The 26,128-nt window shown below is 55.9% G+C and overlaps 1 protein-coding gene across 1 annotated transcript; it reads right to left on the bottom strand.

Annotated features, from left to right (window-relative positions):
- Window positions 1-26,128, bottom strand: LOC111152820 (zinc finger DHHC-type containing 7). The gene is made up of 8 exons (XM_022511478.1): window positions 25,823-26,128; window positions 13,495-13,580; window positions 10,199-10,529; window positions 3,568-3,692; window positions 3,301-3,397; window positions 2,757-2,838; window positions 1,892-2,022; window positions 1-1,265 (listed from the first exon to the last, which is right to left on the bottom strand). Exons 3-8 carry the CDS (start codon window positions 10,511-10,513, stop codon window positions 1,089-1,091), a joined length of 927 nt encoding a protein of 308 aa, XP_022367186.1. The 5' UTR covers window positions 10,514-10,529; window positions 13,495-13,580; window positions 25,823-26,128; the 3' UTR covers window positions 1-1,088.

Genomic DNA, 26,128 nt, shown 5'->3' on the forward strand with positions numbered 1-26,128 from the left:
CCCGCCCCGGCTCGCTATGTGAGTCCCCGTGGCCGGGCCCGCCCTCCTCCACACCCAGACCGACATCTGGCAGCACAAAGGGTGAGGCCGGCACGAGCCTTAACTGTTCCCTTAACTGAGGTGCCGTCCGTACTCTGCTGACGTGGCTGGAACAAAACCACGGCAGCTCCAAGGCCCTCACGCACCCAAGATCTTCAAAATAAAGTTAAAGCAGGCAGGCAACGAAGGACCACACACGAGTGATTGTTCTTTGGATCAAGATATTCTCCAAAATGCAATACATTCATAGTAATGCCCGCGGGACAAGGGTCCCGTGGCAGCTCTCTCCTCTTCCCTGAAACGTCGGCTTCTAAAAAACAGCCTGTTGGCTGTACGCGGCTATTACCGGTCACGTCCCCTAGAAAACACGGCCAATGCTGAAGCGCACACGCATAGACACACACGCGCACATGCGCACACACACAGACACACACGCACAGACTTGCCGAAAGGGTCCAAGCACGCGCTTCCAGGGCAGTGCGAGCGAACCTGAAGCCACTGCTGCGGTCTTCTGCGTATTCAGTGCAAAGTGTCGGAGCTCACTGAGATCACAATGTGTCTCCGTGCAAGCGCCCCTCCTTGCTCGAGCGAGGGCACTGATGAAGCCCCGGGTCGACACAAACGCCCTGAAACCGTTAGCTGGAGAAATCTCACTCACTGGATTGACTTTTGTTTTTTCTTCATGATTGAAAAAAGCAGCTTAGTACACAGGACTTCAATCACCATGGAACAGCCCATGCGACTTCTCAGAAAATGCCAAGTGTTCTTAACAAAAACCCTAACCGTGAGGAAGATAATGACATTTGGCTTCTTCACGTGGCCACGTACCTCTCGTTAGTCGTACAGGCAAAAACTGGCCAGAGCGTCACCCCGTCACTGGTCTGGAAAAATGTGGTCTGTGACTATAAATCTAGAAAACTCTGCTTGCCACAAGCAGCCGGTCTGTGTAGGTTCCGTCTGCCCTAATGGTCACAGGTGAGCTGCTCATACCCTTTCAGACCCCAAATAAATAACTTAAGTCTGGTGACAAGTCCTGGCACGATGAGGCCTCAGACCGAGAACTCTGGGCCCCCTTTCCTGGGTCTGGTCTGCAGCCGCCCAAACCGGAAGCCAACAAAGGGGTTCATCCAGAGGAGTGAGGGGGGCCCCCCGAAGACAGACCGCATCCCCTCCCATCGCAGCCTTCGCTCCCACGTCGGCTTCTCGCTCTTCAGCCTCTCGATCTCCTGGAAGCAGAGAGGATCGCAGGTGGGCAGCAGGCCCCCCAGAATGCCCACCACGCGCAGGCCAGGCCCCGTGCTCTCCGCAGAGGAGTCAGACCCAGAGTCTGAAATCCGGTTCCACGTGACAGCTCTGGCGACGTGTGGGCCCCAGTGGTCAGCAGAACAGACCCTCCTTGCTGTGCCAGCCCCATGGCCGGCCAGTGCCCCCCACCAAGCCCTGCCCCACACACAGCCCAGCAGCTACGGTGGTGGCAGGAAGGAGCCAGTCCTCAGGGTCAGGCCACTGGCCTTTTTTCATTTGTTACACGTATTTATCAAGTGCCTGCTCTAGATATACGGTTCAAAGACATGAAGGCAATTTGTTGACGCACCTCACGGGGCTGCTCTGGGGGGCTGGGTCTCCTAGAACCCGGGAATCGGCCTGGCTCTACCTGCCTGGGTCCGCTGACTCTCTAACCAAACGGATCCTTGCGTTTGCGCCACGCATAAAGGCAGGACAGACACAGAGGAGCAGTCCTAGCAATCTCCCGAGTTAGCATGCCCACACCTGCCGGTGACCCTGACCCTGGGACTGCCCACGTACTCAAGCCAAGTAACGTGAAGCAGGCGTGGCGGTGAAGGAAGCGTACCGTTTCGTCGTTGCATATGGAGTGGATCTGGGTGCCGAACATGACTGCAGTGAAAGTGAAAAACAGAAGACTCTCAAGGCACAGGAAGACCAACAGGATTACAGTCACGGGGGGTGAGAAGTCACTGCACTCTGCAGACAGAGAGGGCGGGCTGTGAGTGTGCCCCAGCGCATCACCAACACCCAGAGCGCAGGCGAGCGTGGTGCTCGGCTCACAGAAGGATCCTCGTGGAGCCAGCCCCGGAGCCGGCCCCAGCGACCGCCGTGCTTGCCTGTCGACGGGCACCTTCGCTGCGCACCATGGGGCGGAGGTGGTCAGCTCTTCCGGGCCCAAACCCACCCCACCAGCTGTGGGGCAGCGCTTCCATCTCACCCGAGGCTTGTGTGAGAGCTGAACCTGTGCGCGGACCTTCTGGGGAGGTGAGGAGAGAGGACAGCCCTGCGTCCCCGCCCTGCGTGGCCACTCGCACGGGCCCCCAGGGGGTGCGTCTGGCCGACCCACCGTCCCCTCCAGGGAGGCGTGATCACTGCCCGCTTTAGCGCAACTGCCGCAGCTCGCTCCCGGCCAGGAAGGCAAGGACCACACTGAATTCCCAGCTAGCCAGCCGGAAAACAAACACGAGCTCTGGCAGAATGACACTCATTTCCAGGTCGTCTCAGACTCGGCACAACTATCTCGCAGGAACTATGACATGGCTAAGGAAGGACTGTGTGTCTGTGGCTTTGATACACGAGTGAAACAGACTTGAAACCCATATTTGTCACTAAAAGGATTTAGGAACGGACTGGCACATCGGTTCTCTTGGCTCTTCCCATTTTGCCCAACAGCACGCGCTTGCGGGAAGGGGACACAGGGCGTGACTCACCAGTCCACTGCCCTCGGACACAGGAGACGAACTGGAGCCCACAGAGGATGAGAGCGTGTACGGAGGACAGAGCTATGTACATCTGGAACGAGAGAAGCCCATCAGCAACCGGGGAGCAGCCACAGGTTTCTAGGAGCAAAGGCCACATTGGCTGTCCACCGTCCCGCTTTGTTCCTCAGGAAATGAACAAGGGGGGACCCCATCAGGGCAGCGGGCAGTGGCCGCCCAAGGTCACTCTACACCGAGGTGCCACCTCCCCGAACCCGCAGCAGGGAAGGGAGTCCCAGCGCGTCTCGGCAAACCCTGTGAGCAACTGGGACTGACGGTGCTGGAGAGACGGAAACCACATCTCTGACCTAAATCCCCTACGAGTCACACAGGCGGCAGGCGCCTGCGGCCAAGGACAGCGTGGCATCGCGGTCTCGTCCCGGAGAGGAGCTTAGAGAAGCTGGTCTGCCGTGAGAACAGATTCCCCTGCTGCGGGCCAGGTTCCGATTAGAGAAGGGAGCACTCCATGAGTCCCCCGTGACCGCGCTTCACTCACCGTGAAGAGCACAAAAAACCTCTGATTCTTTTCTCCTACACAGTTGTTCACCCACGGGCAGTGATGGTCCATCTTCCGGATGCATCTTTTGCAAATACTGAAAAGGAGAAATGGGTTTTCAGTGTGCCACACTGAGAACACACAACCCCGGTCCCACATGCGATACACACAATTCGGCGCTGGCGAGAGGCCGAGGGTCTCCTGCTCTGGGGCGGGGCTGCGGTCCCCGCAGCGGGGGCGCCCGGGCTCTCCGGGAGGGCCGCGTACCTGCAGTGGTGGGCGCGCTCGGGCTTGATGCAGCAGCACTTGGGGCACTTGTAGATGACCTCCCCCGGCTTCAGCTGCAAGCTCTCCATGTACTCTTTCGTCGCGTTTCCTCTGGGTACTGCCCCCTGCAGTTTAGGGAGGATGTTTTGGTGGGAGAGAAGGAAAGATCAGCACTCAGCACGTGCAGCGGTTCGGATCTGACAGCTGCGCCGAAATCCACAGCGCTGGGGCTGCCACTCCAGCTACGCTCGTGTGAAAACAAGGGGTGCTTGGGTGGCTCCACGGGTGAGGGGACGACTCCTGATCTCAGCTCAGGTCTTGATCACAGGGTCGTGAGTTCAAGCCCCACCACGGCTCCCACTGGGCATGGAGCCTACTTAGAAACCAAAAGACAAAAATGAGAAGTGACTGTATAACTCAGACATGATCAGGAGTTTTACTTTCCAAGAAAAGTAGCACATGTGTTAAAACGAACTCAAAATGCTTTATCCTTCTTAAGCTGGTAAGTCACCTGAGTTCTTTCTCGCTTCACGCCGGGACACACCAGAGGTGAGGTCTGTCGAGTCATTCCAGCTCAAGGGCGGCTCATTGTCCCCAAAGGGCGGAATGTTCTGTGGACACCACTCCCGAGTCACCCCATTCTCCGGGCGGGGCTTCATGATAAGAGTGTCCCACAGAGCTTTCCTATCAGCTACACAGGGCAGCGCTGAACACAACCGTGATAAGGAGAGGGACTTTATCTCGTGTTTGCAGAGTCGTGCAGTGCACCTGCGCCGGAGGCCTCATCAGGAGGGCTCACACACACACCTGGGAAGTGTGGCCCTGAGCTCCTGACCCGACCCGCGGTGGGTGGGGAGGGCCCTGGGCGGAGCGGTGCCCAGGTGGCAGCAGTGCTTTTGCCGGTGTCCCACACGCTGGCCGAGGCAGCGCGCTGGCAGCCAGAAGCGGGCAGGGACGGCCTTGTTCTTTGGGCAGTGGAGATGCTCAGTGAACAACACGTGTGGGACGGGACCCCAGGAGCCATGCGGGGTGCACTGAGGACGGGAACCCACAAGAGTGCAGGAGGTTCTGCCCGCAGCAGGCGGGAACAAGGTCTCCTCTCCTGTTGGTTAGTGCTGCGGAGCCTGCACTTGGAGCAGAAATGCGCTTTGGGAAGAGCAGGCCAGGGCTGTGACGGGAGCGCGAGCCAGGGAAGATGCAAGGCGGGTGTGAGCAGCAGTGGGGCCGGCAAGGGACTCCTCCCAGCCCGGATGCTCAGGCGGGTGCCAGGCCCAAAGATCTGAACCCTGGTGGGATGGGGGCCAGCATCCACGCTTGACAAGGCACAGTAGTGATTGTGCTGGGCCAAGAGACTGAGGACTGCTGGCTCCAGGCCCCCAGCAAGCCAGACCTAGAGCCCCTGCGCCAGCGAGAGAGGCAAGGCCTCCAGGAGGCGTCCCGCCAGCTGAGGACAGGAGGGGCGGCTTCCTGCCCACCTTCTACCACAGTGCGTTTCCCTCCGCGCAGCCGCTGGTCCCCTCACTGTCCTAACACGGGGAAGCTATTCTGGTCCTAGCGTTTCCTAACACTCTAATTGTCTTCTTAAACAAGATTAAAAAGTGAAGGGTTTAAGATGTTTTGGCTCTGAAAACAAACCAGAACGTCAGGCACCACATTTTATGACGTAACCTACATACCACAATGTGGGGTCTTTCATCAAGTTTCCTCCACTGGTCCAGGAGTCTTAAAGATACAGTGATTCTGGAAATCCCGTGACATCGTGCACACTCCTGGTGACAGCTCAGCGCTCTATGTTTCCGTGATAGGGAACGCACCAGATTTTCAAACTCCGCACACCTTCATTTTCATGCCTTCTTCTGCAGTAAACGTGTGATCCGCTGCAACACGCCTGCGTAAAGCAGCACGGCCCCGTAAGTGCCTGTCTTTCCAAGGTCCGTCTCCTTAGGCGAGGGCAGGTGGCGCCGCTGCTGGGGGCCGCCACGCGCTGCTTTGGGCATCTTCTGGAGCCTGCTGGAGAGCTTCTGGGCCGCTGCTCAGAACCTGGGCAGACGGCACAGCTGATCAGGGCTTCCGGGCCACCCAGCTGACGCCCAGCAGCTGGGGACCCACCCTCAGATTCTGGGTCTCTCGCTGTGCCTTCACAGAGCAGACGACAAGCTGAAGGCTGGAGACGCGGTGCTCAGTCTTGTGTTCCTACTTTGGCCATTACCCGTCAGGGGCGCTTCTTCGGAGACCCATCTGCGAGCCTCGCAGCGGCTCCCCGGGCCACAGCCACGCCTTCGGGCACCCCGCAACCCCGAGCAGCTTTCAGCTCTACTGCTGCTCTCCCAGCGTCCGGTCCCTGCGCCACCCACACACAGCTCTCTGCCACTCCGGGGGGGAGCCAGATGCCTGCCCTCGGGGACACGGCTTCCAGCCGCAGCCTGTGGCCAGGGAGGTGACGCTGTGCAATGTACTTCTTTTTCTTTTCCCTCGTATCTTCCCATCTTGTCTCCCCTGCTTCCTGTCATGCATTCTGGATCCCCAGGACCTACACAAGGGCCAGCTGAGAACTGGGCTTCCCCGAGACCTACAGACGCATTTACGACTGCCCAGGGGACAGGCCGCGTGTGGAAACGGGCATGGGGTGTAAGCTGCAAACTCCAGAGCGCGACAAAAGCCCTGGGACAGAAGGCCCGTGTTTCTTCTACTAAAAAATCCCAAGAGACACAGAGACTGAGAGGCGTAAGACACAGGTCACCCAGCATCCGAGTGCAGGCCTTACCGGAGGCCTGCTTCTGCCGAGGACTGGGTGGACCGAGACCCTGAGGCCGCCGGCACACGGGCACACAGACAGAGGGGTCGCCCCGCCGTCCGCGGGAGCCGCCGCGCAGTAGAAGAGCCCCTCCTCTCACAACGTCCATGCCGAGGTTTACAAAGCAAGCTTTACTGCGTCTGCGATTTACCTCCAAGTGCTCTGGAGAGGGGAAGAGAGGGAGCAGGGAGGGTACCGCTGACGTGAGACTGGCCGGGACAGGCCGGCAAGGCTCCGGCTCCACTTCTGGGTGCTGCAAACGGTCTGCAGGAAGTGAACAGAAAGACGGACTCTGGTGACAGGAGAAGCTTGTTCAAGCCTCGCTTTGTTCCCTGTTCAGCTGAAGGGTCTTGTTTTCTGGTGCGGACTGACCACCACCTCTGCGAGCTGGTGGGCTGCCAGAGGGATGCCCTCCATCGGGTGCCTGGGACAGGACCGCAGGCGCCACAAGGGCTCGGTCACCGCCAGGCGCTAGGCCAACTCCTGCTGAGAAGGTGGACATTCGTGAACACAGAGCGGGGTCTGGGACAGTGGGCTCTGGGTGGTGGGTGGTCTCTCTCAGTTTTTAGTCCTCAGCGTGTTCCTGAATGTTAAGATCGGTGACTGTCTCACCCTCTGATGGGAAGACTGCCCCCTCTCAAGGACACCGCTTCCTTCCTGTTCCTCAGAGCCAGTGCCTGTTCTCAGGAACGATGTGACCCGAAGCCAGTGCCGGCACAGGCTAACTGGTCCTGCTGCCTCGTAAACTGTGAGGTCCCAGTGGGGTCTGTGCCCTGCCGTCGTGCGGCAGCTCGGTTCCAATGCAGCCGAGACTGGACCCCGGGACGGTGAAGTTGTGACCCGCAAAGACAGCAGACTCCCTGTGCTGAGGGACAAAGGACGGATGCGTGACTCCGCGGGGCCATGCCCTCTCCCATCAGCCATGGGGATTTGGCCCCTAAGGATTCCAATCCGCTCTGGTCTGCGGGGCTCCCCTTCCTCACCAGACAACAAGGAGAGACAGACACCCGAAGGACAGAGACGTGCGAGGAGCCTGACCCGCTCTCCTGCTGGTCTGCCCTGACAAGAGCCTCCACGACCCAGTTCCAAGGCCTGTCGGGAGCCAGGCGTGTCCTTGTCCTTGGGCTCCTCAGGCTGCCCTGGACGTCCCCGGTTTTATGTACATTGACTCCAGCAGTGTCTGCAGCCTCCAGCAGCGTCCGGACACGAAACAGCGACTTCAAAGGGACAAAGGACTTGAAGGGACAGTTGTCCAAAGAAGACACACAAATGGCCAGTAAGCTCATGAACGACGCTCAGCATCCTCAGTCACTGGGGAGACGCAGACGGAAACCACAGCGCGACTCGGCTTCACGCCTGGCAGAGCTGCGGTCGTCCGCAAGACGGACCAGGGCCTGAGGCTGTGGACGAGCTGCAGCCCTCACGCCGCTGCTGGGCACGTGCTCTCCGGTGCGGGGAACAGTCCAGAAGTTCTCCCAGCGTTGAACGTAGAGTTCGCCCGGGATCCAGCAGTTCCACTGCGAGGCATCTCCCGGAGGGACACGAGACGCACCTCCGGAACACCCGCGGGGGAACGTGCACAGCAGCGTCCTCCGTAAGAGCCGGACAGTGCAAGCACCCCAGCGTCCCTCGGCGGATCATGCCAGGAAATGAAACGTGGCGTATCCAGACCACGGACGTCCTTCTGCCGTAAAAAGCAACACAGTTCCGACATGGCTACGAGGCGGACGGTCCAGGCAGGCAGAGCCCCTCTGACAGGGTTCCGTGCGGATGATGTGTCCAGCACAGGCCCGTCCGCAGATGCAAAGCGAGCTGGCAGGTGTCAAGGGCTTGGGGGGAGAGGGGCCCGGGCGGTACAGCTAAGGGGCGCAGGGCTTCTCCTCTGGGTGATGAAAATGTCCTAAAACTGACTGCGGTGGTGGATGCACAAGTCGGAATACGTAACACCCACTTAACCGTGCATTTTAAAAGCCTAAGTTTTGTGCTGTGTGAATTGTCTGAATTCCAACGCTGATATCCAGGACCCCAAACTTCTCCTTGACCTTGGATCTCCCTCCCTCCCACCGCTTCGCCCAGCGTTCTCTGTAGTGACCTGGCAAGGAGAATCAGCGTGCCCACAAGGGAGAGGGGCAGCGTTGCGCACACGCCTTCCCCCCACCACGCAGCATGCCCAGCTCTGGGGCCCTCCGCGAAGAGTGAGACCTTCTCCCACAGGAGTAGGCAGGTTGGGACAGGAGCAGCACTGCGGGTGTTAGGAGCAAGGTTTCGCTCCTGGAGAGAGGCTTTGCTGCGTGAAAGGGAGGAGAGGGCCCCAGAGAAGTCTGTGAGGGGACATCAGACGGGGCTGTGGCCAGAGATGACACAATCTTTGTGAGGTGAGTCTGGAGCCATCAGCAGACCTTGCATCCGAGTCTGTCCCATGGCGCTGCTCCCCGCTGCTCACCGGCCGGGTCTGTGACACTGTCCTCTGCCCAAGAGTCCCCCTCAGCAAGGGACTAAGTGAACAGTGTAGGAAGAGCCCCTGGGGTGCGAACTCAGCACAAGTCAGATAAATGCGCACGTAACCACACAGGGTGGGCCGATCGGTATCAGTTCACCCTCAGACGGATTCCTAATATGATTTATAAAACAATCTGTACCAACAAGATATTAACTTCTCAGTATTTTCTGCAGAGAACGCTACCAACAGACATGAACCGGGTAGATGCTAATTCACCCGTCAGGAGCCCCTGTGCCAGTAGCTGGAAACTGTGGTTTTACTGTCGTGGGAAGCAGCTTTTCTCTAACACCGCTCCACAGGGACCACTGGGTGGTACTGCCCGTCGCATGGCCCCGCTGATGGTGGGCACCTCTCCCTGGGGCCCTCGGCACCTCCTCTGGGCTCTGCGGTAAGCCTGGAACCCAGCGTCTGGGGGTGACTCGTGGCTGAGCTGCCAGGGTCCGTACCGCTTTGCCTACCCCGAGAAGTCTCAAACCTCAGAGAAAGAGCCTGAAGCCCGACACAGAGCTTCTGAATCTAGTGGCCTTCAAGACCTCAGGGACCAAGGGCAGCTCATGGTGTTAGGTCTGCCCTCTTGACTCTTAGGGAAACTGCTCCCAAAGGACCCCACCTGGTCTCAGACTCGAGATGACAGAGAACGATCAGAGAATTGTAGAGCTGCAGGGAACTCAAGATTAGTTACGTGGTAAAATCCAGAACCCACATCTCTGGCCGTGAGTCTTTTCTTTAGAGGAACACAGTATCTGAACTGGGAGGAATTTATGAATCTTCTAGTTACCATCTGTCCATCCGTACAAACTGCCCAACGGGATATTTTCCATTCGTGCACTGTGACATCATTTGTGTCTGAGCAATGTTTATTCCCCAGTTAAGACATGAAAAACGTGGGGCGCCTGCGTGGCTCCGTCAGTTGCGTGTCTGACTCCTGGTTTCGGTTCAGGTCAGGATCTCAGGGTTGTGATCAGAGTCCCGCATCAGGGGATCCGTGCTCAGTGGGGAGTCAGCTGGAGATTCTCTCCCTCTGCCCCTCCCCCGATTTGTGCACGGGCCCTCTCGCTCGCTTGCTCTCTCTCTCAAATAAATCTTAAAGTAAGACACGAAAAATGTGGGACGCCTGGCTGGCTGAGTCAGTGGAGCAGCAACTCTTGGTCTTGGGGTTGTGAGTTCAAGCCCCGTGTTGGGGGTAAGGATCACTTTAAATAAATAAACAAACTTAAAAAAAGAAAACATGAAAAACACCAAGCCTATGCCCAGGAAATAAAAGCCTGAGGCCACAGGGTCTGTGGGGCCACACAACCAGACATGAGGGGAAGTGCGGGGCGACAGGGAGTACTCACAGGGTCGGTGAGCATGGTTCTCAGGTGGGACGACAGGGCCAGCACTGCTAGGCAGTTAAACAGGACTCCGTTGACCACAGAGTACCAGAAGTCTTTGGAAGGCAGCAGCATGACGAATGTCACCACAAAGTCCGCGTAGACAACCAGGAGCCACGTCATGATGGCACAGATCATGCCGCAGCCGTCGCGGATGAACCAGACCCTGTCTGCCACGTCGGCCTCTGAGGACGAGGAGGACGAAGAGTCGTAACTGTCATTTTCGGTCAGGAGAGGGTGATGCTCGACATCCCGGAGCCGGTGTCCTGATGACGGCATGATTTCCCTGCACACCCTAGAGGGGACAGAGAGCCGGTGAGGATCGGGGGACACATGCACGCTTGCTCACGTGCCCCCTGAAACCTGATGGGTTCCCTGCTCTGGGCTGTCTCACGGGGACCGTCTAAATACACGTGACAAAAAAGACGACAACTGAACAAGATCTGAACCTTAAAATCTTCCACCTTCGTGACTAGCTGACAGCCTGTGACACTATCGGCCCCACCGTGTGGGTGATGCCAAGACGCGCGCACACTGTCCCCTGCAGCCAGCCATGGGGGAGCCACGACGACAGGAGGACAGGCCAGATGCAGACTCCCGGCCCAAGGGGAGACAGAGTGAGTGGCACCGCGGCCGCCCTCCTCGCCACCGAGCCCGCGTTGGCCCATGGGTGCGGAGACCCGGCCCCCGAGCCACCTTCTGCGGTCAGCTCTGAGCTCCTGCCCGCCCTCCCCCACCGTGCCCAGGCCGCGGCTGACGGTGCACTCGCCCTCAGCTCGGCACCCTCTGGAAGGCCTTCCTTTCTGCTTTCGCCTCTTACAAGCTTTCTTCACTTGCTAATCCATTCCTTCAACTCTCCTTCCGGCACCGTTCCGTTTCCTGCAGTGCCGGAACCAGGCGCATAGCGGGGGTGCGGGAGCTCCCGAGCCTTTCCCGGACTGGCTGACAGCTGCCTTCATGCACGCCCTTCTGTCACCAGCGTGTGACCGAGCAGCAGCAGGACGCTTGTGGCAAACATCAGGGGTCCGTTCACCGGGCCTGGAGGCGCTCGCACTAGGGAGAGAAGCACTGGCGGCCGGAGTACTTCCTCGGCCAGAGCCCGACGTGGAGCAGGGGCTGGAGCGGCCGCGGATGCCCTCAGGCCGCCACACACCCTCCACGCACCATCCTTCCAGCCCGGGCCGGCCTCCTTTCCTCCTGCAACCATGGCACTGCCGTGACAGGCACCGTAGTGACAAGGACCGTGGGAAGCTGCGGGAGGTCATGCGGCACGACCTTGGCGGAGCTCCCTCTTGCTGTGCAAACACTCACTTGAAGCGGTTTCCCACTGTCAGTAAATTAACCCTGCTCCTGGGTCTGACGAAAACAGCTTTCAGGTTTTTCGTAGGAGAAACAGAAGAAACTAAAGACACAGTGATCGCGCACGGGTCACGGCCGGCCGACCTCATGGCTGGCACCTGCTGAGCCTGCCGCCGTCCCAGCCCATCCACCACCGCCATGGCACGCACCGGGACCCTCCCTGCCCCCCGGGGCCGGACCTTCCTCCCCACCAAGCAAGCCACCCCAAAGGGCTCTCCTTCCTCTCAAGAGCATGCTGAGTGGGGGGTTCTGCACTGCAGATGGGATGACCTGAAGAGGACAGCCGACCCTGGCTCTGCCCACACCCGCCCATCAGGGGCTGAGATGGGGGCGGAAGCTGTCCCCTTCCCTGGGACTCCCAGGCCCCGCGTGTCGCGCACAGAGCCCTCGTGTGCCCCCTCCCGACGGACTCACACGGAGGCTCTGGTCTTCTCTCCCCATATTCCCTTCCACTGTGCGCACGCGGTGCGGCCCCCAGCAAGTGCCTGTTTGTTGTTAGGCAGAAGCACCAGCAAGAACCTGGTCTCCTGCTCAGATTCCAGAAGTCTCCCAGTGACTTCCGTAAGAGGGTCCGAGTGAGTCCTAACTACACACCACCAAGCACTGAAGCAGAGAAACTCCTCCAACCAGAAATCATTTTGCTTTATGGCTCCTCCTCCAGCGGGACAGCGCCTGTGACAAGTGGGCGCCCACCTGCTGCGCAGTAAGATGGGAAGCGACAGGCTCGCTTCCTGTCCCGGCGTGTCTGTACAGTCTGAGTTCCATCCAGAAAGCCCGAGCCCCCACGTCCTCTGGCGGCACGTACAGTGGAGGCGGAACCTTCCCGGTGGAGACGCTGGTGAGAAGCCCCCCCCCCCACCCCCACCTCCCGAGAGCAGGGTACAGCTCTGTCATGGCATGTCCCCGCCACGTGGCAGGTCTGTTCCTACAGGAAGAGAAGCTGCAAACATGCCAGCACTGGGCGTGGTGGGAGCTTCCCAGACACGTGCTCCCAGCACGCATTAAGTCTGCGTGCAGATGTTACAAAGCGGCATCTGTACAGCCCACCAGAAGGCAACGGGAAAATCCCGACACTCGAAAGCAGTCAATGAACACAGCAGGGTACGGTGCATAGAGTCCGTTCTCCATAGCCCACGGCACGGGCATTCTGCTGCGTCACCGCGCTTCTCCTTCGGGGATGCCGGAGGAAGGGCAGGGAGGAAAGGAGGCAGTAGCCCCTTCACATGGAACCATCTGCGTCTTCTGGAAACAGGACAGCAGCGGCTCGGCCGTGTGCGATGTGACACTAAGTGAGCCCATCGTTGGGGTCGGGGCACGTCTCCTTCCACACTCAGTGCCACACTGCCCTCGATCTCCTGAAGACCGTTTCAGAGAGACACCAGAAAGCACCATGGGCCATCAGAGGGCACGTCAGCATTTTGTGACTTTAGTGGCCGATTTAACGGGATTCTGTCCACACTCCCAAACCTAAGCTTAGTTGATGCTCGTGTCAGAGAAAGCCCCGTTTCCCAGAACACGGCAAGCGCCACTGTCTCTTGAGAGACAGAGCCAGAAAGAGGGGAAAAGGAATTCCGAAGAGGTAAAATGTAGAGAGAAACCTTAAAAATTAAAACACTTTATCTTTGAAACAAAAAGATTGCCACAGCTTGACGGGACGACCACACGAGCAACACGTTCCACTAATGTCACTCGGCACGTGCCTCGCCCTGTAACACCTGCTGGTAACTTACACAGTCACTTCCCGGAATCCCCCCGCGCAGTGGCGAGCAGACCGTAGCCGGCGGCCGGCGGGTAGACAGACCGGCCTTCTGTACGGCCCGTGCTACCCTCCCAACGAAGGCAGTCGGTGTCCGTGGCGGAATGGACACCGGGACGAGACACCCGCACAGTCACTCGCTTACCTCACAGATGATCTCGAAACATTACTTGAACATCTTGCGCCTTTTCTTCAGGATCTTAAGGTGCATAGTGTCACATGTGACAGGATCTGGAAGACAACAAACTCTCATTAAAAAAGTGACTGATTGAATGACCAAAGTGTGTGATGCTTCGTAGGACAGGATTAATTTGGAGAGCTGTAGAACCAGTATAACATTTTACACGTAAAGTAACCACGAAACCATTACTCCTCTGTGTTTTCATTACTAGTAAACTACAAAATGATGGGACAGTCCTGAAAACAAAGTCATGTACTTTACATCTGCCCGTTTCCCCCTCCTGGTACCTGGGCCCCAGCATCAAATACAAGTCTAGAAGCCAAAATCTCCTGAGAAAGATCCCCAGGGATCCTCCAAACCAAACCAGATCAGCCTGTATTTCAAAAGTCAACAAGTGTTTTAGCAGCCACAGCAAAAGACTTCCAGAGAAAATGGGAGAGAGTGAGACCAAGAGGTGAGACCCACTGCAGGAGGGAGCGAGGCACAGGAAGGCAGGCGGGGCACCGAACGTGTCCATCTACTGAAGGAAGAAAGTCCCAGCTGGTATCTCCCTCCTGGCTCCCAGATCACTGGCAGGCCAGTGACCTGATGTGGCATCTCCAGAAGCATGCCTATGGCCTGAGAGGAAAGGCCTAAAGATACCAAGATGGGGGTGGGGGAGAGCCCCCAACCAAACTAGTCTTTATTTCCAGCACAAACCTTTTCATGAGTTTTTTTAAGCTGTCCATTTATTTCCAGTCTTAATGTCATATAACTGACGAGCATCCCTGTGTATGTTCTAGGTGGACAGCAGAATGCTTCGACTGACCTACAGGTCAGAGGTTTTGAAGAGAGCCGAATTAGGTCCCATGAGAGACAGAGCCCAGAAAGGGGGGAAAAGGAATTCCGAAGAGGTAAAATGTAGAGAGAAACCTTAAAAATTAAAACACTGTATCTGTGAAACAAAAAGGAACATTCTGACTTCCTAGTTACTGAAAAATAAAAATGAGAGAATTAAATTTAAAAACAAAGAAACAAACAAAAAACAGGACTGGATGAGAGAGGAGGAACTCTCCCAAAAGGAGAATTAAGTGACGAAGACAGAGACCTTAGGCGACAGCATAAATTCCAACTAGCTGGCCTGGCGCCCCAGCAGCAGGAGGCCTTCCTGGCTGCCCGCTCCGTGCTCACCCCGTTTCCTTCCAAGGGATGATTTTCCTACTTAAGCCAACGCTCCATCGGAGTCTATCTTTTGAAACCAAGACCCCTAAGACAGCAGGAAGCTGGCCTGGAAGAGGGGCCGGGGGTCAGCAGGTGGCAGGGAACCCCCTAGTCTCGGCCACTAGCCAGACTCCCCAGGGCAGAGCGGAGGCCGCTCTCTGTCCGCCCTTCTGCCCGGCCGCCACTGCAGGGCTCCTCGGGAGCTGCTTCTCCCCCAGTGCTTACCGACAGCCCCCTGCCCGCCTGCCCGCCCTTCCACCGCCACCCACCGCCCAGCGTTCCCGAGCGCCTGCCGGCTCAGACCCCTTCCAGCTCGGAGCCCCTTCTGGATGTCTGAGGAACGCGTGTGGCCGTGACCCCACACTGCTGACACTAACGCAGGCGACTTTTCAAATACGGTATTTACGCAGAGTAACTACGTTCACGGGCTATGTATACAACAGCCAACGACTTTAAATACGAATGGTATTCTGAACTGCTTGCACATAAGCTTATGCTGACAATGTTTTAAAATAAAACTGGCTTTGCGAGACAAGACTACTCGTCCCGGACATCAGGTTTCCAGAAGAATCTCTACAATGAGACCAAATCCTCAATTACTTCTATGCATTTTAAAAAGTAACCAACACAGCAAGCCCTTCGAAAAGCGGCCTGGCACCTTCTCCAAGTTCAACACCCACCCTGCGCGTCAACAGCTCCACTTGGAGGTACTCACCCAGGAGAAGTGAATAGGAACACAAAATGCGCACACAACGGCCCGCAGCTGCATCCATAATACTCCCCAGACCACAGACAACCCAAACATCCACCACCAAGAGAGGCACCGAGAAACTATGGCGTAGTCGTACCAGGGCACACTGCTCAGTGGCACAGAGGAAGGAAATTACTGAGATCTGCGACCACACGGATGAATCTCAAAGATGTCACGTCACCCGCACGGCCCCTGAAACCAGGCAGCAGTCATTTATTCTGAAGGAAATCAGAACAGGGGTTTGAACACAGGGGGATGACTGAGAAGAGCCCAGGGTAACTTTCTGGGGTGATGGAAATGCCCTATATCCTGACCTCACTGGTGCCACCGGCATGTGCGTCTCTCAAAACAAAAGTCAGCTATTAAAAAAAAACCAAAAACCAGCAGTACACTTACAAGTGTACATTTCATTGTATGATTAAAAAAAAATGCACAGGAGAAAAATCAGCAGCGCGGGTATGGGACCTGGGTGGGAAAGGTGAAGCGGAGGCCAACCTCCAACCAGAAGCTTCCTCCAGAAACTTCACGCAGGGCCCAGGAGGTCTCTCACCGACTCTGTCTGAATCTTCAGGCGGGGCTCTTAGCCTCTTTCCTCATCTTTTCCTTGGCTGTGAACAGACAACGTATTCTCAAATACACACTGAAAACAAACAAGACAACGTCAGTATTCTTTGGTGGCCAGTAACTACAAAGAAAATCAAGATGGGCACCTGGCTGGCTCAGTCGGTAGAGCGTGCAACTCGTGGTCTTGGGGATGTGAGTTCAAGCCCCAGGCTAGGTGTAGAGATGACTTAAAAATAAAACATTATAAATAAATAAAATCTTAAAAAAAAATAAAATCTTAAAAAAGAATCAAGATACTTTCACTATTGCAATACAAAGAATGTCTACCCTAGAGTCCGATATTCATGTTTATGTTAAGGTGCTATTTAAACTCATTACGGCTTTACTATCCATACACCCACTGACGACCTATAAAAAGCAGGAATCAGCAGCTCTGCTTCAGGCACAGCAGCAGCACATGAGGCCAGCGCGAGCCATGAGAGAGCCGCTTAATTCATACACGGAGAGGGGGAGTGCCAAGCACGGTGTTCTCCGTCCCAGGGCCCCAGGATGCACAGCCCCCGATGGGAGCTGTAGCCCGCAGGAGCTCACAGACCAGCAGAGGTGGGAATCAGGCCGGTAAACAATGTGCTAAGTGTTATCCCCAAATCAGGAGCAAAGTGTGATGAGGGAGAGAGATGACAGCAGCTAATTCTATCCGGAGGAGCCAGAGAAAGTGTGAAAAGCCACCAGCATGGTGGGCCCTGACAACAGAGGTATAGACAGGAGGTGAGAACAGTGTGAGGGCCCAGGTGGAGCAGGAACACAGCGAGCCCGAGGGCCGCAGGCTCAAGGTGAAGGAGGCAGGGAAGGACAGAGGGGAAGGGCAGACTGGGGCCCCTCACAGAGTACTCAGAATGCCCAGCTGAGCAGTCTGAAGTCTGGACTTGTTCTAGTACGGGAGGCACCAGATCTTTGGCAAACGCACAGGTGTTTTAAAAAATAATTGGTAACACCAAGGACGGAAGGAGGAAGCTGGACAACCCGGAGGCTGGCACCACCTAGAACAGAGAAGGCACCCGCAGGGGGCCAAGAGGGGAGCAGGGCCTGCAGGGGACTGAGAGCTGTTACGGGAAGCAAAAGCCCAGCGGGCACCAACGGCGAGGTGTGGCTGGGGCGCAGCACAGGGAAGTGAAAGGGCTTCGGAGGCGTTTCTGCCCCGCCTGTGTCTCCTGGAACACTGGAACCGCAGATCAGGAAGAGCCCCACCGAGACTGGGGCTCACAGAATTTAAGGAGCTTCTGGAAAACTAGCAGATTATCACCTGCCCTCCTGCTACTCCATCCTAGAGAGACCAAGTGGGAACGGACGCGACCACCCAAGGGGCCCCAGCAGTGTGGGGCTGGAGCTCTGACAAGGGTCCAATGAGCCAGCAAGGGAGTCGGGGGGCCTAAGAGCACAAAGGCCGGAGCAGTCCGTGCCCTCAAAGCAGGCGCTGGGAGAGGCTCAGCAGGGACCTCTCCCCACCAGGTTCCGTCATGTGCCGTGAGCACGGGAGACTGGGTGGTGAGGAAATTAAAGAAACACCTTTTTAAAGATGCAGTTAAGTCCCGGACATATACAGCTAGAAGGGAAAGGCGAGGGAATCCTTCTTGAGCTTTCGCTCTCGTGTATTATCTCATGTCCTGCTAGGACCGTGATCGTGACTCTGGAATAATACGGGGGCTGTGTCTTCATCCCTGCCCCAAACAGTCAAAAATCCACTTACAACTTCTGACTCCCCCAAATTTAACTCGTAATAGCCTACTGTTGACCTGAAGTCTTACAGTAACAAACACCACAATTTTTGTATGTATTCTTTTTTTTTTAAGTTTATTTATTTATTTGACAGAGAGATCACAAGTAGGCAGAGAGGCAGGCAAGGGGGGTGGGGAAGCAGGCTCCCCGCTGAGCAGAGAGCCCGATGTGGGGCTGGATCCCAGGACCCTAAGACCATGACCTGACCCGAAGGCAGAAGCTCAACCCACTGAGCCACCCAGGCGCTCCCATTTTTGTATGTATTCTTATGACAAAGTAAGCAAGAGACACCAAAGTGTTAAGAAAATCCTAAGGGGCGCCTGAGTGGCTCAGCTGGTTACATGTCTGCTTTCAGCTCAGGTCATGATCGCCGGGTCCTGGGATCGAACCCCGCACTGGGCTCCCTGCTCAAAGGGAAGCCTGCTTCTCTCTCTCCCCTTGCCGTTCCCTCTGCTTGTTCCCTCTCTCTCTGTCAAATAAATAAAATCTTAAAAACAAACAGACAAAAAAAGAAAATCCTAAGAGAAAATACATTTACAGTACTATATTGTATTTATCGAAAAAAAAAAAAGTTCACATGTAAGTAACTGCGCAGTGACACCCATGTTGTTAAAGGGTCACCCGGGCTTCATCTCCACATTCGCACACGGGCCGCCTTGGACCCGAGGGGTTAAGTCCCCACAACCCCCGACCCCCGTGAGTCCCTGGGGCTCCATACACATCCCCCCACAGGGCATCCTGCCTTGACCATGGCTAGCTTTTAAAAGCCGAGGACAGCCCCAAAAGGGACTTAACGAAAACAGAATGAAGAAGATATGTGCAGTTAAGCCAGTTAAGCTGGGGTCTAAGAGAACGTCGGCGGAGAGGCCCCGCCGCGCTTGCTCCCGTTTGCTTTCTCATCCTGTACTTACTGGAACTCTTCTTGGAACTACAAAGACAATCGAGGCGCTCTGTGGTTTTCTATTTCTTTTTTTAAAGATTTTATTTATTTATTTGACAGACAGAGATCGCAAGTAGGCAGAGAGGCAGGCAGAGAGAGAGGAGGACGCAGGCTCCCGGGCAGAGAGCCCGATGCGGGACTCGATCCCAGGACCCTGGGATCATGACCTGAGCTGAAGGCAGAGGCTTAACCCACTGAGCCACCCTGGTGCCCCTGGTTTTCTATTTTTGAAAAGAATGAGTGTCCAAGTTTGCCGACTCGGGGGATGACCCTTCTTTCTGAGCCGGAGGAAGCAACAGTGGGGCGGGCAGGGGCTTGTCTATGGAGAACCGTGTAGACCACTGACGCTAAAGCCGTTCACACGCCATCCCACCGTCTCCTGGGCACGGAGTCAGGAGCGGGCTGGGGGCATTCCAAGCGCGGGAGGCAACTGAGACTGGAGAAGGGACGCCGCGGGGAGGACAACCAAGGAAGCCGTGGGCCCAGGCAGTGCGGCAGACCCCCCAGTTTCTGACAACGTGACAGGAGGGACTTGCGCTGCTCTCCAGAAGCCCGGCTCGGCACCCACAGGCTTAACGGGCTGGAGAGTGGCCAAGAATACAGGAGAGAAAACCAGGGTCTCCAAGGCAAGACCTGAGCTGAAATGATTCACCGGGCCCCGGAGTGCAGGACAAGCTGGGTGACCGAGAAGTCCGGGGAACTGGAGGTCCTGGGGAGACCAAGAACCTGGTGGGGAGGAAGTGATGGGGCAGCCAGGTGGGACTGAGGCTGGGTCAGCAGGGCAGTGCCAAGAACTCAGCGGAGGCACCATTCAGGGTAACGGTAAGAGCCGGCAGGTCCCCACCTGGAAGGGGAGCGGAAGCGAGTGAAGGGAAAGGTCTGGCGGCCTATCCGGGGGCGTCCCTGCTGCCTGGCTGCTAAGCGAGCTGGGACGGAGTGGGAAGACCGCGCACAGTCTTAGCTGAACCTGCAGCCACAATGGAGCGTTCAGATAATCTGCTACAGTGTGTTTATGGCAATTACGTTCTCAAATGTTCTTTCCGTCCATTTGCAATCATGAAAGATTTAGCTCGCGCTTTCAAACCCTACCAACAGCGTACGCCGTACGAAACCACTGTCTCCTCAAATTATTGTATCTAAAGAACAGAATATTAACCTTTAAGGGAAAAAAGCAACAGAATATGCAGCTAACTAAAGCTAAGCCTCAATCACATGCTGGCACATTACCCATACTGTGAACGGTAAACTTATTTAAGGTTTCTAGAAAGGCCTTCCACACTAAAATTTGGAAGGATGGCAAATGGAGGAATGTGCCCACGTTGCGGTGGGGGGGCCGACAGGACTGGGAACGGAGTCAGTCTCACGAATGGGGGGCAGGGCAGCGCCGGGTCTTCCTTTCCCACCGGCCACAATTCAGTCTCTAACTGGGTCCTCGTCTTGGCGAACACCTCAGTGTTGGCAGTGCCCGGCTCAACCCTGGGTCTTCCCTTTATCTACAGGCTCTCTCTAAACGACCTTCTAGACTCTCAGGCCCACTGTCACTGCTGAAGACACATCTGTCTAGGAAGCTCCCAAACCAGGCAGGCACCCCAGGTAAATCCCGCCGCTGCTCAGCCACCACCCCACCCACCGGCCCTTACCACCTTCGTGGCTGCACCGAGGCACCTCCAACTAGTTGTCAAGGTCAAAACACAGGAGTCACCCTTCCCTGGGCTTTCCCTGACCCCCACACCAAACCCTTAAGCAAGTCCTGAGGGCACGATCTCCAAAACCAACCCCAGTGGGGCCTCCTCCCCCTCCCGCCCAGCCAAACCAAGGCCCAGGAGCCTGGCCCTGGGCAGTCCGCAGGGCGCCCCCTACACGTGCTCCTTTTCTGCTCTCCCTGCTGCCCTCGCCCCACAATCCACCCCCATTGAGCCCCGAGGAAGGACCCACAGATAGAAATCAGATTACATTCCTCCATTTCACCCAGTGAGTGCCTCTGCAGTTCGAATAAAGTGCAAAGGCCTCCCTGCGGTGTAAAGCCCCCCCACCCCAAGGCATGCTGACCTCACTTCTTACCCTCCCCACCTGGCTGGCCGTCTGGCGCCTCTCTCATCACCATCACACCACGTTCCCGGCCATGTCCTCGCCCACACCCAGGACGCTCCACATTCCGCACCCATCTGTGGAATGAACCAGTGAGAGAACCGGGGAGCGCGCCAGAGGAAGCCCACAGGAACAGATCAGGGAGGCGATCAAGTGAGATCTGGCCTGGGAGGTGAGGTCAGGAGTCTGGGAGCCTTGGGGAAAAGCAGTCAGGGAGAAATGTGGAAGGTTAACGAGAGAGAGGGAGATGGGGAGGAAGAGAGAAACCCACTTGCAGGGGTTTTCCGGGGGAGCCTCCCTTTCTGGGGCATCACCCGAGCGTGCAGGCTCGATGAGGCGGTCTCATGGGCACGCTCACCCACACACCAGAGGTCTCACTGTTACCCCCGTACTGTAGCCACAGCCGGATTCTCAAAGTCAAATGGAGCAGCTCTTTTCAAAATCCCAAGAAGGTCAATGAACCCCGAGGAATTCTAAATCCAGAAATAAAAAGAACACCAGAGTTCCAAACTCTCTACGAGTCCTGTCCCAGGGACTAGCGGAACCTCAATCAGGCTCGTATATCCCAGCCTCTTTCCAGATGTTCCTACCTAGGGTTTCCTTGTTTAAAATGAAATGAACTTTTTTAACATGAGACTCCACCGAACCCGAAGTGCTATGAACATGGGCCCCACCGCTCCTGAGCTAGCTGTCAGCGGCAAATCAGTGGCAGCCCAGAGACTGGAAAGGGAAAGGAAAGGCCAGCTCCGACTACCCGTCTCCCGGCGTGGGGCTTCACACGCATCAGTGCACCAGAACCCGCTGCTACCCTAAAAGCAAGGCGCTAGTTGCAGCTCATTAGAGCCACGAGCCCGTGAAGCCTTAAGATGGCAGTAACTTGCCCAAGCTCACAGCCAGGAAAGGGTGGACGCAGGACTGTCCTGACGCCAAAGCCCACGTTCTTCCATTAAAATACACTGCCTCGCAGAGTAGCTGCTTTTAGAAAATGCTTTCTGTAATGAATAAAGTGAATTAGGGACTGTGGGACTCTGAGAATCCAAAACATTTCAACGAAGAAATTATACTGTAGAAGCCTGTCTCGAGAGACACCGGAAGCTTCTCCATCCCCACTGTTTCTCGCTTACAGGGTGCCGTGAGGGAAGAGCACCCCTCCCGGAACACGGAGCCTAGGACCGCACCCTTTCCAAAGTACCAGCAACACAGGCCTCTCCTCCCACGTCCTAAGAACACCCCTCATGCAACCAGTATTCATTTAGTTCCTCTTACCCTCTAGACATACAGCCCCTCACCCCTTCCTACCTGCGTGAGGACACTCCCTGCTTAGGGCTCTGCCCCCTCCCTTCTGACCTTTCCCACAACCAAGTTCAGGCACCCTCACCTCTGGTGGGTGTCTCTGCAGAACCCTAATCTCAAAGTCGCCAGGTCCAACCACCACCCTCTGGGTAGCCGCAGGAGTTACGGCCAAAAAGACAGTGCGGGTCACAGAGGCAATGTGGTCCAAAACCTGTGAGCCCTGCCCGTGGCACTCAAGGTTCCAGTGAATCTGGCTCCCCTACCTTTTCGGGCTCAGTGCACGCACTCTGTTCCACGGGGTGCTCATGCTGGTCCCCTCTCCATGCCCTTTCACCCCTCCGTGCTTCTGCTCCTGCTCTCTCCTCCAACGAGAGGACACTCACTCTCTGCCCGGCCAGCTGAGTCGTTAATCAAGCACCTCCCAAGCCCCCTTAACGTAGAAGGCATCCCAGGGTGACTTTAGTGTTTTCAAAACCGTAAGATGCTGTACCAAGGGAAGGCACCATCTTGAGCCCACACGGAGTCTGGGTTTTATGAGACAACAGGGTTCTAAGAAGGCTCCACCGGAATGGAGTAAAACTCAGCGGTAAGCAGAGCTACAAACAGCAAGACAAGAACGTGTTTGCAGAGAGAGGCAACGAAGTCAGTGAGTGGGAAGAAATCAAAGAGGCAAAAGTGAGAGGAAATGCCTAATGGCCTGTCCCGTGACAGGCAGGGCAAAGAACAGACACAGAGTTCACTGGAAGATGGGACTCTCTCTCTTCCTCAGAGGCAGAGGAAAGAAAAAGACTGATGGACACTGAGAGAGATTTTTAGGTAGAAAAGACTCAAGGTTGGGCGAACTCTTCCAGTAGCCTCTGTTTCCTCCATGTTCTAGAAGGTAGTCATCTGTCAGAGGTAAAACAAAAGGGTGTGTTTTTAAGTAGAAAAGGACCATGAAAGAAGGAAGGATGTTGCTGTGCAATCAAAAAATATAACCTGGCCCAAAAGGAGGTTTGGCCTTTGGTCTTGGCTGACAATCCGACTCGGGGTGGGAGCTGGCCACACCAGAAAGACCCATACTGTGACTCTGGGGGCCTCTGGGTCACACAGTATCCGCGTGGTCAATTAATGAATCTGTTACACTTACAAAATAGAACCCCGTAAAGACTCTGTGAACACCGAGGCGCACATGAGTTTCCCGGGTTGGCAGTACCCCGTGCACACTGTCTCGTATCAATGCTAGGAATGTAACACAGCGGAATCCACAGAGAGAGGAGACAGGAGCTTCACCCCTGCCCCCTCCTCAGACTCTGTGTGAGAAGCCTCTCCCCTTGGCTGATTTTAACCTTTATCCTTTACCTGTAATAAACCACAACCATGAGCATAACGGCTTTCAGTAAGTTCTGAGTCCTTCTAAATGATCGTCCAGCCTGAGAGTGGTTTTGAGAACCCCGAAACTTGCCCCTGATGTCAGAAGTGAGGGTGGTCTTGCATGACTGTCTCCCTCTAAACTCCGCAGTTGCCTCTCACAGTCGGCCTGAGCACTTCTCAGATGCTACAGCCGAAGGGTCACAAAGCGAGGGGTCAATACGGACGCTGGACACTGGCTTTGGGGCCAAAAGGAAATTCAAATTTAATGAGTATTTAGACTTCATGCTCTGCTCTAGTGTTGGACTTTTTTTTTTAAACAAAATAATCTGTATTATTTTTATAATTGAGACATTATTTTTAAGATACATAATTCCAAAAAGCTGCTTTGGGAAAACTGTCTTGTAGAGCTGCCCAACATGGAGTGAAGCGGGACAGCTCCCAAATCAGGAAAACTACTTTCCACTTCATCCCAAACATTAAGTTCACATGTAAACTTATTTCTAGTCCCATTTCTCAAACGACCAAAAAATATATTAGTTACACCACTAAAAAGTCCCAAGCCTACAGGTGACAGTTTCAGCAGGTACGTGGAAGTCAGTCCGTACTTCTGACTGAATTAAGACTAAGTTCTTTTTAGTATTTTCTCTCTCACTGAGAGGGCCGTTAACTGACAACGCTGATACGGTGTGACCCATTCTGTCCATACTAGTGCTTGTCCTTTCTGGAAGGTACCTGCTTTTACGGCGGACTGGTCAGCACAGCTGTAAGCGTCCAGTCTGCACACCGTCATTGGAGGCAGGCTCTGAGCCATTCGTAGTGGAATGCTTCAGCACACACTATACCCCCTTTGCTTTGAGCTGAGACAGTTGCATAAAAAGTTCCCACGCGGTTTAATGAATTCTTCAGGAAACCACCTTTCAGATGACCTTGTTCTCCTCCCTTTCTCAACTCAAAAGTGAAGGTGAACCCACCAGCCTAACCCCCCAAAATATACAACCCAAACAACTTCAGTAACTCAAACCCTTTTATCTTCCAGAATGTTCAAGAAATGCAACTGAACCCTTCTGTCCCATCCCCCCTTTTTTTCAAATATCCCAAGATTCTTTCACATTAACCAAGTTCAATAATGTAACTTTTTTTTTAAGATTTTTTAAAAATTTATTTATTTGATAGAGCACAAGTAGGCAGAGAGGCAGGCAGAGAGAGGGGGGGAAGCAGGTTCCCTGCTGAGCAGAGAGCCCGATGCGGGGCTCGATCCCAGGACCCTGAGATCATGACCTGAGCCGAAGGCAGAGGCTTAACCCACTCAGGTACCCAGGCGCCCCTAAGGTAACTTTTTTAAAGGTGGCTTTGGGTAAGTACAAGTTGTAAAACAAGGTCAAAAAGATTAAACTTGTCATCTGTGAGGTGAAGAGTTTAGGAAGAAATAGTTACTGACACAGATTTCTCGACCATCCCAGACAGGAAGAGTACAACAGACAAATACATGTGCGGAAGGTACGTAAACCAAGCGGACTCACTGCGCAAATGGTCAGCGGAAGAAGCTACAAGGCAGCTGCCCCGACAGCTCTTCCGCTCCCATTAACTACCATCATAAACGGGTTATTTATAAGCTAATAAAGTTTGTCCATCACAGCAAAGGGACTTAGTTCCCGCAGCAATGACTCCCCAGGAGAGATGGACCTTGGCTGCAGCGAGAAGACATGCAGACGTTGCCCTGAAGGCTGACCAGACTGTCCGAGATGCCCTGCCCCGCAACCCCCACCCCACTCCCCCGCCGCCAAAGATCACTGATGGGGGAAGGGAAGATAACCACGAAGAGGGGCAAAGAATACAAGAACAGTTAAACTTTTTAAAAGGAAGGGAGGCCCAGGAGCATCCGAGGAGCCACGGGCGACGTTCAGGGGAGCCCATCGTAATACATGCCTATAAACCACTCTTTACAGCTCACAGAAGGGTTTTACAGTCAGTCTCTCTCTCGGCCCTAACAACAAGCCCGTGGTTAGTTTATCAGAGCGGAAGCCGCGGCTCCGAGAGCTGGGTGTCCTGCCCAAGGTCAGGCAAAAAGCGAGGGCTGCAATTCGCGCCCGGTCCCGAGAGATCAACGAAGGAGTGACGGGGAGACACCTAGAAGGGAAGTCACGCACGGGCACAGAGGTGCCCCTGAGGAGCTCGGAAAGGTCGCAGGTGCGCGGCGGGTGGGGGAGAGGGCGCAGGGGGCCGAGGGAGGGGCGGCCGGGGACCCGGAGCGGCCGGGAGTCCCGGGCGGGAGCCCCGGGCGGGAGCAGCCTGCCCGGCCCCAGCCCGGCCCAGCCCGCCACACTCACCCGAGGCCCGGGCGGAGTCGCCCGGCGCTGCGGCTCCTCCCGGCCTGCGGCGGCGGCGACTGCAGCGGCCGAGGCAGGGACGCATCATGCGGCCGCGCTCATGGCCGGGCCGGAGCGGGCCCCGCGGCTCGGTTCGGGTGGGTCCCGCCGGGCCGGTCGGAGGGAGGCGGCCGCCGAGCACACACGAGGGCAGCGAGCCCTGCCTGGAGAGCCGGGCGGCGCGACCCCCGGAAGTGAACCGCTCGGGGCCGGCGGCGCCGCGCTTGCGCAGTTCCGGGCCCGCCGCTGCCCCCGCGGAGAGGGCGC

The sequence above is a fragment of the Enhydra lutris genome, unplaced genomic scaffold (assembly GCF_002288905.1).
Source record: "Enhydra lutris kenyoni isolate GAN:26980312 unplaced genomic scaffold, ASM228890v2 scaffoldscaffold30, whole genome shotgun sequence".
Taxonomy (NCBI): Eukaryota; Metazoa; Chordata; class Mammalia; order Carnivora; family Mustelidae; genus Enhydra; species Enhydra lutris.